General features: G+C 42.8%; 2 protein-coding genes across 2 annotated transcripts; both read left to right on the forward strand.

The window, feature by feature from the left end:
• The first annotated feature begins 236 nt into the window (after window positions 1-236).
• On the forward strand, window positions 237-6,084 carry arl8ba (ADP-ribosylation factor-like 8Ba). Its single transcript, XM_028998272.1, has 7 exons — window positions 237-441; window positions 2,522-2,602; window positions 3,011-3,084; window positions 3,246-3,339; window positions 3,482-3,549; window positions 4,376-4,446; window positions 5,132-6,084. The coding sequence occupies exons 1-7, from the start codon at window positions 319-321 to the stop codon at window positions 5,179-5,181; spliced, it is 561 nt and encodes a 186-aa protein (XP_028854105.1). The 5' UTR covers window positions 237-318; the 3' UTR covers window positions 5,182-6,084.
• Window positions 6,085-7,229: 1,145 nt separating this feature from the next.
• On the forward strand, window positions 7,230-13,718 carry edem1 (ER degradation enhancer, mannosidase alpha-like 1). Its single transcript, XM_028998260.1, has 12 exons — window positions 7,230-7,841; window positions 8,251-8,323; window positions 8,480-8,583; window positions 9,183-9,354; window positions 9,445-9,628; window positions 10,040-10,214; window positions 10,311-10,431; window positions 10,631-10,801; window positions 11,153-11,226; window positions 11,756-11,852; window positions 12,186-12,347; window positions 12,599-13,718. Exons 1-12 carry the CDS (start codon window positions 7,378-7,380, stop codon window positions 12,686-12,688), a joined length of 1,887 nt encoding a protein of 628 aa, XP_028854093.1. The 5' UTR covers window positions 7,230-7,377; the 3' UTR covers window positions 12,689-13,718.
• Window positions 13,719-19,473: the final 5,755 nt, after the last annotated feature.

Raw genomic sequence — 19,473 nt, forward strand, 5'->3', positions numbered from 1 at the left:
AAATGCATCCATGTTTTTGCTGAACGTTCTGGCTTTGACACATTATGTCTTATGAAACAGCCTCGACAGGTCACTTCGTTTCTGACAAAGTTAGTCATTTTGCGCACATTAAATTAACTCTAACTTCCGGAACTTCTGAGTTAATGGGAAGAAATCCTTAGCTGAGAGTTGGGGGATTGACCGCGCCACCTGGCAACCCCGAGACCTCGGGGAGAAGCGACGCTGAAGGCGCATCCCGAGTCATATGACCGGAGCCAGTTCCTCTCAGTCCCAACACACATATACACCCCGTCCGCTGGAGGAGACTCGCACTCGAAGATGTTGGCCCTCATAAACCGGCTTTTAGACTGGTTCAAGTCTCTTTTCTGGAAGGAGGAGATGGAGTTAACCCTAGTCGGACTACAGTATTCGGGGAAAACGACATTCGTCAATGTGATAGCTGTGAGTCCATTCACGACTGACTAGCGCCATGAGCTCATTGTGCGTGATAATAACATCTCATAAGAACCACCCGCGCTGGACAATGCTGGCCGCTTACACACTCGGGTATTAGGGCAACTGCTAATAAAATTCTACTGTAAAACGCCGCGTTGGCGCTGTAGTTAGCGAGCGAGCTAACGTTAGCTGACAGCGCTGCCTGTGCACACATGTAGCTTCCTGGCTATGTGCTACTGAACAACGCAGTTAAGGCTTTTTGTACACGCCTGGGTTGAAAAAGACTGGATCCTGAACCTGGCGAAGTTCGGACAACGCTTTAGAAAGTCTGGCAAATGTATCAGAGCTGCTGATTAATCATCTGGTTATTAAAATGATAAATCAGTGGCAGATGTCACTGTGTGTGAGTATGTGTATATATGAATATGATATTTTTTACATGTACATACAAATAAATTCAAGCTGACGCGCTAACTTAACCTACCAACGAGTTAACCAGCGTCAGCGATCATAACTAGTCCATATCGGGCCGAGTCTAGACAATCAGACGCGTAACAACACGCGATTTGGACCTGGCCGGCTAGCCAGCTCGGTCCGGACTGGTGGGTTTGTTGTGTCCGCCGAAAGACTCTCGGATTCACTGTGACGCTCATAAATATGCTGGGCGTTATATACCAATAACACAACCTTTTATTTCTTATATAGCCCAAAATCACATGCAGTGTGTCTCAATGGGCTTATATATATATATATATATATAGAGAGAGAGAGAGAGAGAGAGAGAGACACACACACCAGTGGCGTTGTTTTAGTTACTGTTTGGAATGACGCCCTATTGCAAGGTGGCCAGATTTAGGCCAGACGTGGTTCCGTTTTTCCTGTCATCCCTCCTGTCCTGTCCTGTCCTGTCCGATGTCGCCTGTCACACTATCGGGCACATGATTCCCTGCCCGGAGGGAGGGCGGCTTTTTATTCCTCTGCCAGGAAATGGCTGATGAAAAGAACGTGCCGATGCTGTATCAATACAGCGAATATCAAATACCAGTGTTTCTGTATTCGAATTTAGTCCAATATTCACTCCTGAGTTATGTTGGTTTTTTTCCTTATAACAGCATCTTGTATATCAGCACTGTTTTTTACATTTTCAGTGAATATGTACACAATATGTACAGTATCACAAAATATCATGATATATTCATATTGCGACCCATGTAACGTGATACTTTTCGTATTTTGAGATCCTTGCCAACATTTTTAGTGTGTTTGCTTGAAAATATACTTTCATTTAGTCTCATTTCCCTGGACCCGTCTTCACGGAAATGTTTGCTATGGAAACATGAGAGACCGTACTCTGACCCAGGGTAACAAAATGGTCTCAGATCAAAGATTTCCTTCGCCCAATCTCCCAACTAGCTTAAAGAATTTACTAATATTATAATATTACTAATATTATGCCTAATTGATTACTAAGCAATGTAGCATATGGTTTGTTTTTGCACAATACCTAATCAACAGTGTAAAATAGTTCATTGCTTTGCCATGAAGACTGCTTTATGCGTCTAGGAAGGGCACAGAGGTGATGAAGGTCAGGTCATGGGTTTCCAAACTGTGTGGGCAAGATGATGTGTGCAGAGTGGTAGGAGCAGAAGGCACGGGGATCTCCCAGGTCAGATCACAGGACCTGCGGCTCACTCCCACTCAGCTGTCTGTGGTCAGGTGACGTCCTGTATTGGCCATGTGCTACCCATGCAAAGCCAGGCCGACCAACAGCAGTGGTTCTCGCAGCGAGTCCTGCAAGAGGAAGAGTGCAAATTCCACTCAGTCCAACTCTGAACGTTGAACATTTTAAACACGAACGCTGGAGTCGTTCATACAGTTTAAAAGTTTATACAGTTTAAAAGATTCTCTGTGCAATTGTACACACACACACACCTGATATGAGCTGTCGGTTTTTTGAAAGCGAGCACTTTTTAGGCAGCAAACTGAAAGGACGCAGATGTAGTACATGGTAGTAGACATTTATTCCGGAAAACCTCTTTCTTTTCTGATCTTTTCTTTTTTTTTTTTTACTTTTTTTGTCTTTCAGTCTGGCCAGTTCAGTGAAGACATGATTCCCACAGTTGGCTTCAACATGCGGAAGGTTACAAAAGGAAATGTGACTATTAAGGTACAGTAACATTAAAATGGTTCCCACTGCACTATTGGGTTCGAGGCAAGTTGTCCACTGCAGATAAAGTACCCCCTCAATATATTAAAACCCTTATGGACGACATAATTAATGAGATGTACTATAATAAAATGAAAGTACATTATATACAGTACAGTTTTTTTGACAATTGGCTTATTTGTTTGTTTGGAATGTCCCATCATGTCATGGTTTGGTATCACAGAGGCATCAGGTACTATTCAGAAGTTTGGCTTAATGGTAAACCAGAAAAGGAGAGTAGAGTAGTTGAGATCTTTGTGTGTGTGTGTGTGTGTGTGTGTGTGTGTGTACACACACACACACACACAGAGACTCACACACATCACTAAAGCAAGTATGCTTTTGTCTGATTATGTCTATTTCTTTCAGATCTGGGACATAGGAGGGCAGCCCCGGTTCAGAAGCATGTGGGAAAGGTACTGCAGGGGCGTGAATGCTATAGTGTGAGTATTGAACGGCTATAGAACTCAGATATTCACCATTGTCCAAATTTCAGATGCGTGAAGGGCTAAAACAAATTTAGCCCATGCAATCTTCCTGATCCTTAGGGAAATGCTTTTGGAGTTTTAGAACCCCACAATTATTGTAATGTTGATGGTTCCAGGTACATGGTGGATGCTGCAGATCGGGAGAAAGTAGAAGCTTCCAGAAACGAGCTCCACAACCTACTAGACAAGCCTCAACTGCAAGGAATTCCTGTATGTATCAGCCTGTGTACAGGCTTTTTTCCAACATTACCGTGCTGTATACACCAATTAAAAGGGATTCACTGTGCTTATGTACGGCTTTACAACCAGTTTGAAATGATTTACTAGTTTAAATCTGTGATTTATCTGACAGGTGTTGGTACTTGGAAATAAGCGAGATCTCCCCAATGCCCTGGATGAGAAACAGCTCATTGAAAAAATGTAAGTATGATCGGCTTGTTCTGGTGCTATTTCAACCCAAGAAGTGTTAGACATATAGAGAGAATAAGCTTGATGTTTTTATGTGCTCTTTTTTTCTTATTTGGATTTAATAAAAGAATTATGGGGGAAATGCCTTTATAACTTGTTTTACTGCACAGAAATATAACATTCACTGGATTTAGAAGACAAAGCACACTGAACACTTTCGCCTTTTACTAAAGATTTCCGTGGAGAGGGACGTCAACAAGCTCACAGTATTTTTGGGGGCTCTGTTTTGACAGAGCTAGAAAAAAAAGGGGGGGGGGGGCAGTAGTGGCCTAGCGGTTAAGGAAGCATTGCCGGTTTGAATCCTGATCTGCCAAGTTACCACTGAGGTGCCACTGAGCAAAGCACCGTCCCCACACACTGCTCCCCGGGCGCCTGTCACGGCCGCCCACTGCTCACCAAGGGTGATGGTTAAAAGCAGAAGACACATTTTGTTGTGTCACCGTGTGCTGTGCTGCAGTGTTTCACAATGACGATCACTTCACTTTCACTTAAGAACATTTGTAAACTGGAGCATAAAATGACATATTTGTTCAAGATCAGATCTGGTGAAATTTGGAAACACCCTGTGTTTGGTAGTGAGTGTAAAATAAAGGTTAACACCTTGTTTGTATTTGTGTGTGAGAGTGCGTGTTTCAGCATTACTTCTGCATGATATAAAGGCATCCAGGCATGTTTTATTGTATGGCATTCACCCAGTTAACAAGTCAAGTGCTGCCCTCTGCTGTTACTTTGGGGAGGATGACATTGGCAGGTAACGAAGAGCTTTCCCCCTTCTCAGGAATCTGGCGGCTATTCAAGACAGGGAAATTTGCTGTTATTCAATTTCCTGCAAGGAGAAAGATAATATAGGTGAGTGAGGTGACCCGTGTTGTTTTTCTCACTTTCCTTCCGGGTGTTCCTATGAAAGTTGACGTTTGCAGAGTTCACCAATTTGAATATTGTGATTTATATTTGAATATTCTGTTATTTACTGAGGATGCTGAAAATCTGAGAAATATGAGAAACTACTGTGCAAAAGTGTGCACCCATACAAACCAGAGAAAACAAAACTGCTGTTTTACTAAGCTGCAAGCCATTTTGTTACAAATAAGCCTGTTAAACATTGATCGGATGTTGATTTACGTAAACCGTTTCCTCATTTTCAGTAAGCAATGATATCATGTGTATGGAGAAAGAGACTCAGTTATTCTCTATTGTTCTCTTGAGCAGCAATATAGTATTTATTTCTATCTGTAAACTTTTGTTTGCAGGAGATCATTCATTTGTATGAATAGTTGGGAGAGACAAATCCCCAATTTTTTGTTCTAGATTTCTAGATATCAACAGTTTTTCCTCAAATCTAAGGAAATGAACTTTAACTTTTCAATTATTATTTTTTGTTTTACACTCTGTAGACCGCTTACGACTTTTGCACATTACTGTATCTGTTTCATCACACTACAGAACTAATTGACCAGTGACCTTGTATCTAAGGTTTATATATAATTTGGTTTTATCCAAAGCACACTTGTGTGTCTATTTCTGCTTTTTTCAGATATCACACTTCAGTGGCTGATACAGCACTCAAAATCACGGAGGAGCTGAAAAATAACGAAGAGAAAAAAAAAACCTGCATCTCGACTCTGTCTGCCGCCATTTTTCCCCTCATAGCCGAACCTGCTCATTTCATGTGATGCTGTACAGTTGTCCGTTCTGCTCGCCCACCGCATCACACTGCCCTGCCTACTCGCTCATCCCAGTCCTTCCCAGCGTCTCGAGATTTCTCTCGTTCTTTTCCTGTCATTTGACTCTGTTGCTAAAGCGCAGGTTAACTAGGTGGCACCAAAGCCTGCTGTTCTGGAAAGTGAATTACTCTCGCAGTCTGGATCCCCTCGTGCTCTCGCGCGAATGAGACCACTTGGGTGGGATAAATCGCCTTCCTCCAGTACTCTGGATGAATTACCTTTTTCCAGACAGTCTGGCTTTTGGGATCGAGAGGAAAATGAAGCTGACTGTAATGTCTGTTGTCTTCTTGTACAAGAGTGTAAAACTGTTGTGATGGGTATTGCCTTTTTTTATTTTGCTAATTATTTTCCAGATGAAGAGTGTAAAGTATAACTGTTGAACTGGTAATATTTTTCACAGGGGTGGACTAACGTGTATTTTTTCGTATCACGGCCTGAATGTGCTCGAAGTTCAGCTGAGGTGATGCCTGCGAGCTGAGGTAGAGGCAGAATTTAAAGTGCCTTGTGCGAAATTCGCTCAGCTCTTTGGCTAAACAGCGTACCAGGCGTGTCTACCTGGGCAAAGTTTAATAGAGATAAAAAAAAAAGACCAAACATGTTCAAGAAATAAAAAGGCATGGTTTTAATGTAGATTATTGTACCATTGTCATTATCAAAAATGTTCTTTTCTGCTATATGGCATGAAAGAGGGTCAATTTGATAATAGGCAAGTATTTACCATTACCAATGCACTTTTGTAAATATAATAAAAAAATAAACAGATTGTAGTGTAAAAAATGAATTTCAGCATGTTCAATGTCACTGTGTTTCTTACATGTATATGTATTTAACCATAATGATTTACGGTACAATTGGCCTAGATTGCTAATAATAGAGACAAATCAAGATACATCACTATATTCATAACATGTAAAGTACATTTTACACAAAAACGGCAACATATCAATTCATAAATCACCATAGACGTAATCACCAGATGCCGCCACCTTATTGGGACGGGGTTCCAAGCTCACTCTGTACTCACGAAGAGTCAATGCACAACATTTCATAGGTAACATTTTATTTGATCAGCTTGTACGTTACGAAATTTTGTTAAATAACGTCATTCGCGTTACAGATTAGAGCAGATTAGATTTACAGTAATTCCAGGGACAGTCCCTGGAACCTGGGTCATCTGGTTCATAGGCGAGAGTGTTACCCACTAGTCTACTTCCACCCTACATTGTTCTACACACCCTGCATTGTTCTGCATGTAGTAGGAGTGTAGATTACGTTTATTTCAAATGAAAACATATCTATATGCAGATTACATAAAATTATATACAGTACAGGCCAAAAGTTTGGACACCTTCCACATAACTCCACATGTGTTCATTCATAGTTTTGATGCCTTCAGTGAGAATCTACCAATGTAAATGGTCATGAAAATAAAGAAAACACATTGAATGAGAAGGTGTGTCCAAACTTTTGGTCTGTACTGTACTTCTCTATCAATTTATCCGCGACTCGGATGTAAATACACGTCTGACATTTGAAACGAACCAAGACAGTAAAATATTGCTTCTCAAATTTGCCGGTTTATGATTGGTCCTGATAGACGTTCGTTCATTTTAAAGAAGCGCCAGCCCCTCCCAAGATGGCGGCTCTGTTGACGCATTCGTTCCCATGGACGCGCGTATTCAACGCGACATCTAGCGTATTTATGCAACGTCAGTTTCACGTTTTAGAGGAAGTGACGTTGTATTCTCGTCACACATGTTGTTTTCCCATTGGTGCAAAAGTTACATTCTTTCTTTCAAGATTGGTATGCCACGACATCTTACTAATGCGCCTGAGACGTCAGGGCTTCGATGATTGACTGTAAAACTAGCCAATCGCCAGCCGTCTAATGTTGCTCGCCCAATCAGAATGGTGGGCGAGGGAGAGGCCGGTTTGTTGACAGGAACCGTGTGAAACTGAAGGTGTGCGGCTAGGTGGTTGTTAGCACGTAGATTCCCCGCGGCCACGAACGCTCACTGCAGAAAATTATGACTTTTTCTGTCGGCCACGGGCAAAGATGCAATGGAGGTCAATAGTACTGGGTCTGCTCGTTTTAAGACTGGTTCTCAATTGTGTTCTATGGCTCGCGTTTGGACTGGGACCTAGTTGGGGCTTCAACTTCCCCATCAATTTCCACTTTAATCTGCACATGCCCGAGCTGCTCCGGGAGGGCGAGCAGGCGTCTCCCAGGGCGAACGCCTGGTCCCAGCACATGTACGACCGAGGGGACGCGGCGGGAGGTACGTGCTCGAAGATCACCGAGAACTCGCCTATGAAGTCCTACCTGAGCTTCTTCGGGGACGGCAGGGACGAGTATGACAGGAAATACGGCTCCTTCCCAGACGCGCTCAAGGTGGAGATGAGGCGTCTGGCAAAGGAAATGTTCTACTTCGGATATGACAATTACATGAAATATGCGTTTCCAGCCGATGAACTCAACCCGATTGACTGTCGGGGAAGAGGACCGGACGTCCTCAACCCGTAAGTCAACCTGCGCTGCTAGGCTAATTCTGTAAAAACCTGTAAAAAAAAAAAAAAAAAACAGTTTTAATAATAATACACGAACTCTTAAAGGGCGATATGTCGGGATTTTTCTTCTATTGAATCTTATAAGTATCAGCCATATGCTGTGGATTAACTTAAAACCATTAATTGAACGTTTTCATGAATTCCTGTTCACTTGTTAACAGATGCCCAGGGTGAGATTTAACAAAAAATAACTCCTACGTTTGAATGTATTTCTGGAATGTGACGACTAGTAATACGCATGGAACGATGATGACAAAGAAGATCTGAAAATATTCTAGTGCTTTTGAGAAGGAAATCGCCTGTCTGGTTCATCTTCCCGACTTGCATTCACTAACCTGTGAGTACTTTGGTGTCTTTTTAGGTCCAACATTAACATCAATGATGTACTGGGCAACTATTCTTTGACCCTCATTGACGCCCTTGACACGCTGTTGGTAGGTATCGTCATACTCGGCACAAGTCTCAGTAGGTGGGATGAAATAGTAAAATATGGAGGGGCATGTTTCTGTGTATTGGATGGAACAGTGGGGTCTGTGAAGGGTTTAAACGTATGATCGTAATCAGACGCGTTGCCAATAATCTTCTCCTAGATTCTCGGAAATGTATCCGAGTTCCGCAAAGCTGTCAAACTGGTGATTGACACTGTGTCCTTCGACAAAGACTCTACTGTCCAGGTCTTTGAGGCCAACATAAGGTTAAGCATCTTTATTTCACAGTTCTTGAAGTTTTAATATAGCCTACTGTTTCATGGGGTGTCAGTTCGCCTTCATTCATTTAACTTTTTCCAGAGTTGCACCACCCAAACAGGCTTAAGAATAAACCTTTATTGGTTGCAGAGGTCCTTTCACTTGCCATGTACAGTCGTCTGGCATCTACAGGGTGGGCTACACCCTGTAGATGGATACACCTTAATAAAATGGGAATGGTTGGTGATCTAAACGTCCTGTTTGTGCCACATTAGTATATGTGAGGGGGCAAACTTTTCAAGATGGGTGGTGACCACAGTGGCCATTTTGAAGTCGGCCATCTTAGAGCCAACTTTAGTTTTTTCAATAGGAAGAGGGTGATGTGACGCATCTAATTTATTGGTAATTTCACAAGAAAAACAATGGTTTTTATGTAACTTTATTCTTTCATGAGTTATTTACAAGTTTCTGACCACATATAAAATGTTCAATGTCACCAACCATTCCCATTTTATAAAGGTGTATAAATGGCCCACCCTGTACTTATTGGCTTAGTTTGGTATGGAATGGAAAGGTCTTCTCATCTCTGAATCTCCCCTCCCCTCAGAATCCTGGGTAGCCTTATCTCTACTCACATTCTTTTGACTGACCCGCATCATCCGTTCGGGGATGTGGCCATGGAAGATTACGACAACGAGCTCCTGCATCTGGCTCACGACCTCGCGGTCCGTCTGCTGCCTGCCTTTGAGAACACGAACACAGGAATCCCCTACCCAAGGGTAATAGTCCGGGTTCGACTGGGGTCCCACTCAGTCTTGCCACTTGCTCTTGCGGCAATTCATTTGAAGTCCTTTTTGAACATTGTGCAGGTGAATCTGAAGAGCGGCGTGCCACCTGACAGCATAAATGAAACATGTACGGCGGGGGCCGGTTCCCTCCTGGTGGAGTTTGGTGTCCTCAGTCGTCTAATTGGAGACTCCACATTTGAATGGGTGGCTAGGCGGGCGGTGCGTGCCCTGTGGAGCCTCAGGAGCAATGAGACTGGCCTTCTGGGTATGTTCATGTCTGTTGAGCTTCGTTCCATCTGGGCAGAGATGTGGTATCAGCGATTTGCATATCGTATCATTCCGTATCACGTTGCCGCTCTGTGAGACCATGCTACAGTATAAGCATCCCGCAGGTGCTATTTTTTTCAGGGATTATTTCATGTCACAATCATACAATTAACCCACCCATTCGCTATATATGGAATCAGAAAAAATCTGTTGACTATGGAGTGAAAGTGGATGCTTTGGACATTCAGATTGTTTCACTGCATTTTCTACAATTAAAAACTATGAGACCAACGATGATGGTCGTGTTACTGCAGTCGTTTCATATTTGGCCTTTAAAGGCTTGGCCTTTTGTCAGTATCACTCTTGGGTTACGTATTTTTGCACGTATGCTCGTGGTTCCCTTCTGCAGGTAATGTTGTGAACATACAGACTGGCCAGTGGGTGGGCAAGCAGAGTGGTCTGGGTGCAGGGATGGACTCCTTCTATGAGTACCTGCTCAAGTCCTACATCTTGTTTGGGGACAGCGAGGACTACAGGATGTTTACTGCTGCCTATCAGAGCATCCAGAACCACCTCAGGCGAGGGTGAGGGTTACACTCAATGTGTCACTTTATCAAACCAGCGCCTTGTTCCCATTACAGAGGAATCAGTTATTGTCTGTAATGAATGTTGCTTTACAGGAGGGAATCATGTAATGAGGGTGAAGGAGACCCTCCTCTTTACGTCAATGTGAACATGTTCAATGGCCAGATCATGAACACGTGGATTGACTCGCTGCAGGCTTTCTTCCCAGGCCTTCAGGTTCCTATTTCCTTATTTCCTTCTAGGTCTAGGAATAAATTACGGCCCATCTTATTGATCAGCTTATGAAAACAAAACTGCTTTCCTCCATTTGGTGATAATGCCAACAAAGAAATCAAAATCATTGCCAACTGTGCTAAGAATAAGATTGGCACAAAAAGGCATTTCTTCCGGTTATTCGTTCCTGCTGCATTTTCAGGTTCTGGTTGGAGATGTGGAGAACGCCATCTGCCTGCATGCCTTCTACTATGCCATATGGAAACGTTTCGGGGCCTTGCCTGAGAGGTACAACTGGCAACTCCAGGCTCCTGATGTCCTGTTCTACCCTCTCCGACCCGAGCTGGTGGAATCCACGTATCTTCTCTACCAGGTGTCCCATGCTGCCAGAAAAATAGTGCTTTTGCATCGCAAATAATTGTGTTTTCACAAGAGTTTCCCTTTAATTAGCTATCAGAATTAACACGCTTAAAGTATGTCATGCAATGAAGTTCCTGTTTGAGGTCTGACCTATCACACGTATTGGAATTTCATGTTATCCAGAGACATTTCTTACATATACATGGAGAATGGACAGTGAAGGAGTTTTCGGGCTTAAAACTAGCGACTTTTAAGAATGCAAACAGTACCATATAACAGGCATGTTTGGGTCATAATTTCAATTATTTATTTTACTTTAATCGATTGACTAAAATGTGTATTTGCTTTCACAATATCTTCCTAGGCAACCAAGAATCCCTTTTATTTGCATGTAGGAATGGATATACTCCAGAGCCTTGAGAAAAATACCAAAGTCAAGTGAGTCGAATGTTTGCTTATGTTTGTCACAGATTTTCCGATATTCCTGAATCAGGAATAGCCTAGTGGAGAAGGAAAAATATGATTGTACCTTTTTTTTTTTTTTTTTTTTAATTTTATATATATATATATATATATATATATATATATATATATATATATATATATATATATATATATATATCTATATATCTATCTATATATCTATCTCTGTCTATATCTATGTCTCTATCTATGTCTATATCTATCTATCTCTGATATTCTCTATCTCTCTCTTCTATCTCTCTCTCTCTGTCTCTCTCTCTACTGTCTCTGTTCTCTGTCTCTGTCTCTCTCTCTCTCTCTCTCTCTCCTCTCCACTCCCCCACCCTTTTTTTTTTTTTCTCTTCCCTCTGTCAGTCCTCTGCGGTCCTGTCCTGCTGCGCCCTCCCCCGGTTTATTTTATTTACTTATTATTGAATCTGCTGAAACCCACGATTGACCACTGACTTGTGTGTGTAGCTCATTTGTGTGTGTTTGTTCTTGGCAGGTGTGGCTACGCCACTCTTCACAACGTTGGGGACAAATCCAAAGAGGACCGTATGGAGAGCTTCTTCCTCAGCGAAACCTGCAAATACCTTTACCTGGTCTGTTACCCTGAACATCTGCTCTAGTATACATCTGGTGGGCTTTAATGTTTATAGTGTTTATGATGAACATTTATTCCGTTTATCCTGAACACTTTGTGGTTAACACTTGCTCGTCTAGAGATGTACCTAAATAATTCCTAACTTTTTGTGGTTTGTCCACTTTTTGACACCAGACAGAAGAAAAACTACCAACATATTCTGGTTATAAGGAGTGTCCTTCAGAATTCAATAACTAAAGTCATTTAAAACCAATTTAAATAAATTCTTTAATGATTAACATTAATGACATTCAAGTAAGTGACCTTCACCCATCTTATTACCATTTTTTAGCTCTTTGATGAGGACAACCCATTGCACAAATCTGAGAACAAGTACATTTTCACCACAGAAGGCCATGTGGTGCCCATTGAGCCTCGTTTCAGGGAGCGGAGCTGGAACTACCTCCACCCATGGGGTGAGGTCAGCACGGCACTTCCACTCAACACCAGCAACGTAAGCAAAAGTGGAAAATCTGTCCTCTCTTGACTTTCCAATGCATGGACCTGGCTTGTCATGATCCACCTCGCTAAAATGGTGGTTTTCCAGTGTAGATGTGACTCCAAGGTTCCTTTATTACTAGTAGAAAAAAAGTCACGTTCAGCTGGTCCCATGCATCGGACAAGGGCGATTGGAGAGGCCATGAAGCTTTATCCGTGATGTACTGCTTAATGTTCCAGATCTAAGAGCTCTGTTTGTGTCTGCAGTGTGATAGGATCCCAGAGGAGCGACGCTTTGGCCTGCCGCTGAAAAGTGTCTACATGAGGCAGATTGACCACATGGTCGGCCTTTCCTAAACAGCCGTGCATTCTGGCTGAACAATAAATGGCTTCTAAGGGACAGGTTCTCAAGCAAGATCTTTTAGCATTAAAACAAGGCATCTTAACCATCTGGAAGATCTTTTGTGCGCAGGAGTCAGTGTTAAGGGTGTGTCTCGTTCATCTGCTTGTAATGTGTTCCTTGGGTTTTAGCTGGAGGAACTGGTCTAGCCCTTTTTTACACAAGGTCAGGTTTTTTCCCTTCTAAACACACATTCACGTTTTCACAATCCAAAGCATGCGCAGAGGTTTTTCCATTTCCAGGCGTCTTATTCACACGTCAGGTTATAAATGTATTGCATCAATGATTGTCTTTGTGTAGAGTCACATGTTACATATACACACCATTACATATGTGTAATTAATATGAGTGCAAGTCATGTAAAAATGAGCTTAAATTTGGTGTAACTATTAGAATGGATATTATCGATTATGATGGCTCTATCCATGGCTGTTGAGTTTAGTCTTGCAGTAATGCATCTAGTAATGGTTTAATTCAGCTTCTCAAGGAAAAGCACTGTGCACATTTGGAAACACAGTCACCTCCAGCGCACGCCTCCCATGATGCCAAAAGGGGCCACAGACCGGCGCTTCAGAAGCAATAGGTCACTGAACCTCTAACTGCAGGAATCTTTATCGCCATCAATATTTTAGTCCTTATTCTTATGTTTCTACCGGGGATGATCGTTTTAATTTGTGCCGTAGATCAGGCGTGTCTAATGTGTCGTGCCTGAGGCGCCCTAAAACGACGATTTCTATTTGAATGTAGCGTGTGTTTGTATGTGTGTGGGAGATTACCGTGTTTTCTCCCAGTTCAGCGGACCAGACTGAGCGAATTGTGCCTTTGTATGAATCCAGACTCCTCTCAGTCCTCCGCAGAATGCTGGATGTTGCTTACTGATGCAACAGTTGGACTTACAAAAAAAAACTACCAGTTGGACCTTTACTGGGAACTGTGAATGCCAAACGATCAAATGATGCAACTATTAGTAAAAACTTTGTTGCTTTATTAAAATTTGCCATTTGTTTTTTATTAATTATGTGTCTGGTTGTGCAGTTCCAGAACTTCACCGTCTGGGTGGTTGGGTGCATTATTAAAAAAACAGCTTCCATCATTTTTAGGATTCATATCGTTTTTTTTTTTTTTTCTACATTTAAGAGGTGGGAACAGCAACCAGTAATTACATGTTGTTTTTTTGGTTTTGTTTGTTTATTTTCTTGAATATGCACAATTTTTTGTATGAATAATAATTCAATCATCACAAGCAGACAGTAAAGTGACTTCATAAGAAAAATGTTAAGGATTTTTTTTTTTTTTATATAACAGAAATTTTAGTTCCAGTCCGTTTCTTATCCGCATAGCCGTCACTGCTTGGCTCTGTCCCATCTGAAACAGGCTCATGACATTTTTGTATTAACCCTCTTATGACCATATTCCCAATCCTCTGTTAGTTTTTTCTTCGATTTTTAAGAGCTGCTTCAGAACAAACATTTTACCATCAGCAGTGCTAATTGAGAGTAATTTTGCACATCAGAGATACACTCAGGGACTGACAAATGTTAAAATTTCTCTGTTTTTCATTCTTTTGGCTGTTGGACTTCCTCACAGGAAGACCACAAGCAGTACGGGTTGGCAGTAGCACATCCAGCACCATCGTCCTTAACACGGGGGCTCCTCAGGGATGTGTGCTGAGCCCCCTTCTCTTCACTCTGCTGACCCACGACTGCACTCCGTCACACTGCTCCAACCTCTTCATCAAGTTTGCGGATGACACGACTGTGGTGGGACTCATCAATAACAGGGATGAGTCTAACTACAGAAGCGAGGTGAGCCGCCTGGCCAAGTGGTGCGGAGACAACAATCTCTCCCTGAATGTGGAGAAGACGAAAGAGATTGTTGTTGACTTCAGGAGAGGAAACACTCAGCATGCTCCTCTGACCATCAACGGTGCATCTGTGGAGAGAGTGAGCAGCACCAAGTTCCTGGGTGTGCACATTACCGAGGATCTCTCCTGGACAAAAAACACCACTGCACTGGCCAAGAAAGCACAGCAGCGTCTTTACTTCCTCCGCAAACTAAGAAGAGCAAGAGCACCAGCCCCCATCATGCGCACATTCTACCGAGGAACCATCGAGAGCATCCTGTCCAGCTGCATCACTGTGTGGTTTGGAGCCTGCAATGCGTCCTGTCAAAAAACTCTCCAACGCACAGTAAGAGCAGCTGAGAGAATCATCGGTGTCCCTCTCCCCTCCCTCCAAGACATCTACAGTACACGGCTCACCAAGAAAGCCCTCTGCATAGCAGCTGATCCCACCCATCCAATGCAAACCTTCTTCAGCCTGCTGCCATCAGGGAGGAGACTGCGGAGTCTCCAGGCCAGGACCAGCAGACTGAAGGACAGCTTCACCCATCAGGCGGTCAGGAAACTCAACTCCCTCCCGGCTCTGCCCCCACTCCCCTCACTCCCCTCTTCTGCTCCACAAACTTTCTGAACTCTAAATCACACAAACTGACCATGCACCAGTCACTCTGTGCAGCTCTGGTCTGCCATCTACCTCACTTTCACTTCGTCACTTTAAACTAAAAACTCTGTTGCACTATTGGTTTTTGCACTCTCCTGATGTTGCACTCTCCACCATTATTTGTACATGGTGTTTTTAAAATTGTATATTGTGCCTTTCTTTTTAAATTGTATTTATACTCTGTATTCGTTACTGTTACTGTTTTTGTATTTAATGTTATTCTTATGGGTCAGAGAGTAACGTAATTTCAATTCTCTGCATGTCCTGTACATGTGGCAGAATTGACAATAAAGTTGACTTGACTTGACTTGACTATATAAAGATTTAACCTCTTATCTTTTGGATAGGTTTGACTTCCTGTCCAACCTCATACTTGTCTTATCAGTTTTCATCGTTTGCCTGGGGATGTGTGTTTAGTGTGCCTTGGTGTGCAATTGTTTTAAGAAGTCTTTACATGGAGCATTGTTTAATATGCATGTTTGGACTAAACAAGTAATTGAAGGCAAAAAATGAAATAAAATTGTTTAGCAATAAAGATATTTGTGAAAAAAAACATATTTTGTTCACATGGTAAATTGTTGCAGCTGAAAATGGATTCACACATTTTTCATGACATTCCTGAAGATGGTTGATCAGCCACTACATATAACTCCATGTGCTGTATGGTGGTGGAGTTACTTTACTTTACTTTGCAGGGGCTTTTATCCAAAGCGACTTACAAGAGGAAGACACCAGCAATTCTCCTTCGATTTCTATAGATTTTGAGTTTACAAAAACTAAGAGCCCTGATAAGGCCTAACTTGTCAGAGAAAGAACATGCTCGGAAATTGTTAAGTGCTAGACGAAGAAAAGGAAAAAAAATGTTGCGGACTTGAGACTTTTTACAGCACTCAAAAAATACTACACAAAATACTCAAAAACACTAAGCATGTGAGAAAACCCAGCCTTTTAATTCATTTTAACCTTTTTACTCTTTCACAAATACTGTCAGTTCAAAATGTCTCTCTCACGAACATAGAGAGTTCCATTTTGGTGACTACAGTACATTTTGCTCTTCTAAAACAGCATTATTCTTTGTTTTTTGTGACTGGAACTGAACCGTCCAACAAATCCCTTCATGTCTTAATTCTTTTTGGTAACACGCCCGCATATGATTGCCACCAACAACCAATTGTGAAAGAGTTTTTTCAGGGATCATGAGATCATTTACATACGGACTCCACCTCTTAACACTAATGAGAATCTTTGTGATGTGCTGTGAGGAGAATTTGCGCAGTGGTTCAACTTGTAGGTTTAGCGGCTAAGAAGTGAACTTGTAACCAAAAGGTTGAAGGTTCAAATCTGGAATCATCAAGGTGCCACTGAGGTCACCTTGAGCAGGGTACCATCCATTGCGCACAAAGGGTGATGAGCAGAGGACAGATTTTGTTGTGTGCACCATGTGCTGTGTATCACAATGACACTGTTCCTTAACTGTACCTTCACAATCCCCACGTTCTCTGTAAAACCACATGATTAATTATTTAATTGAAACTGAAGGTGAGACTAGGAAGCTTGAAAGATAAAAGTGAGTTGTGGTGAATGTCACCATAAGATGGACAAATTCACTGAATTTTTGTACCATTTTCTGTTGTTTCTCTTCTGGTGAGGAGGGACTGGAGGTTTTCTTGCTGTTGACCTGCCTCTGATCTGCTGACTTCTTCTGCTCTCTCCCTGCTCATTTTCAACAGCTGAGACTGACCCCTCTCTAATATCAACACACAAATGCAAATTTATTAGAGGACTGCTAATATTCATGTATAAACACAAATATGGCCATTACAGTAAACTAATATTTGCTTTGTTTTATAATTTAATATTTGTCAGTGGAGACCCAGGGCCTCCTCTTACCACTCCCACGTCCCCACAGACCATGGTCCAGCATTTCCCTAGACTTCATAACCGGCCTAATGACCCACCCCCTTTGTTGCCCTTCACGGGCTTCCCACAGCAGCCCAGACTGTGTCCCGCGTAATCCATGAGGTGGTCTGACATGATGGACCCCCCCACAGACCTCTTCTCTGACCGCGGTCCAGAGTTCATTGCCTGGTTCTGGCGCCAATTCTGGACAGCCTGAACACCAGGTACATCCTGAGTCCAATGGACAGACCGAGCACATCAACCAGGAAATGGGTTCCGGTCCGGTGACTGTGGAGACCAGGTCTCCACTTTTTGTTAAGTACATAACTCCACATGTGTTCATTCATAGTTTTGATGCCTTCAGGGAGAATCTACCAACGTAAATGGTCATGAAAATAATTGTGCTATTGCTCAACTCTTCCATCCACATGGGCCAAGCACCTGCACCTAGCTGAACTAGCTCCCAACCAGAACGTTACCTCCACCACGGGCCGCTCCCCATTCGAGGCATCCACGGCATTAGCCCATCTGGTTCCCACACAGCCGTCAACCAGCACCTTCTCTGACACACTTGGGACCGTTTCCACCAAGCCCTGAACCACACCGCAACACCCATGAAAAGACAGTAGACAATTAGCCCTCCTCTTCCACCCTGGAGACAAAGTCTGAGTTTCCACCAGAGGACTACCCATACCGTCCACAGCTAAGAAACTGGGTCCCTTGCTCCTAATCTCTGTCCATGGCTGCCCACCTCCCACCTTCTCTGCTGTGACAGCCCCATGACCCATAAACTAACAGCAGTCCCACCAGGTCCTGCCGTCTGACAGCTGGAGAGGTGGAATTCACCTGATTCATCTTATTAAAGTGGTAAGTGATTCTTTATTTTTCTGTAGAAGTGTTAAATATATGGAAAAATCACAGTTAGATTGATACAAACTTATCCTGTAGTATAATGGTGGTGCTGGAGGACCCCCACCAATCTGCTCTACAAGACCACCAGCCAGACAGTCATCCCTGAGGACCAGGAGGAGGGGAGGCAGGCTCACCAGAACAACATGGGGTGGCATTTGGCAGGTTGACTAAAAGTAACAGGTACGTATTTTGTATTTGTAAGACATGTATTAGTATCTAATGATCCTGATCCTCCCTGCGCCGTTCCACTTTAATTTCTCTGGTCTTTAATTTCTCTGGTAACACCTGCTACCCACCATTTCATTCAGTGGAGGTCCCATCAGGGGACAGTGGGCAGTGGTGGCCTAGCGGTTAAGGAAGCGGCCCTGTAATCAGAAGGTTGCTGGTTCGAATCCCGAGCCGGCAAGGTGCCACTGAGGTGCCACTGAGCAAAGCACCGTCCCCACACACTGCTCCCCGGGCGCTTGTCATGGCTGCCCACTGCTCACTCAGGGTGATGGGTTAAATGCAGAGGACAAATTTCACTGTGTGCATCGTGTGCTGTGCTGCTTTGTATCACATGTGACAATCACTTCACTTTAAATCATGCCTTGGGGCTGTGTGGCTAGTTCAGGGACTGTAGCTCTTCTTAAAGTCAAGGGTTTGATGAATATCAGCAATATCAGCAAAGTTTATATTTACATTTACATTTGTGGTATTTATCAGACACCCTAACATGGCAAAGACAAAGGAACTGACTGTGGACTTGAGGAAGCTCCTCCTCCCACCCTGGTCACCATCAGAGGGGATGATGTGGAGGTAGGTGAGGACTAGAGGTGAGACGATAAACCAGACTGGTCCAAGAATGAAACACTCTTCAAGAAAGGGCAGAGTCGGCTTCTCCTACTGAGGCGTCTTGTGTCTTGCAATGTAGCAAATGTTGCAAAATGTAGTAGAGAATGTGGTGTTCTCTGCAGCCATGTGCTGCAGAAGTACGGTGAAGACCCCTGATGCCAACAGGCTGAACAAGCTGATCAAAAAGGCTGGTTCTATCCTGGGTGTCAGACAGGTGAGCCTGGCGGAGAAGCTATTTTTTAGCATTCTGATGGACCACCAGAGCACAGGCAGCAAAAGACTCTAAATGGAGAACTGAGCGCCACAGGAGGTCCTTCTTACTGGTGGCAATAAGACTGTACAACTGTTCCCCATTCTGTAGGTGACCTTCTCAGGATTAGTATTAACATCTGGACTTCATGGGACTGTACAATTATTCAATATAATGGATATTTTTACCAAATGATGGTCCATGGTTACAAAATATTCCAAAAGGTACAGTCATATGATAACATTTTGAAACCCCCATTTTTAAATTATTATTTTTTTATTATTTTCATTGTCTGGGCTTTCAAAGTGGCCATTTCGTTTTAATATTCGTCATGCTTTATGGAAAG

Source organism: Denticeps clupeoides, chromosome 12 (assembly GCF_900700375.1).
Source record: "Denticeps clupeoides chromosome 12, fDenClu1.1, whole genome shotgun sequence".
Classification (NCBI taxonomy): domain Eukaryota; kingdom Metazoa; phylum Chordata; class Actinopteri; order Clupeiformes; family Denticipitidae; genus Denticeps; species Denticeps clupeoides.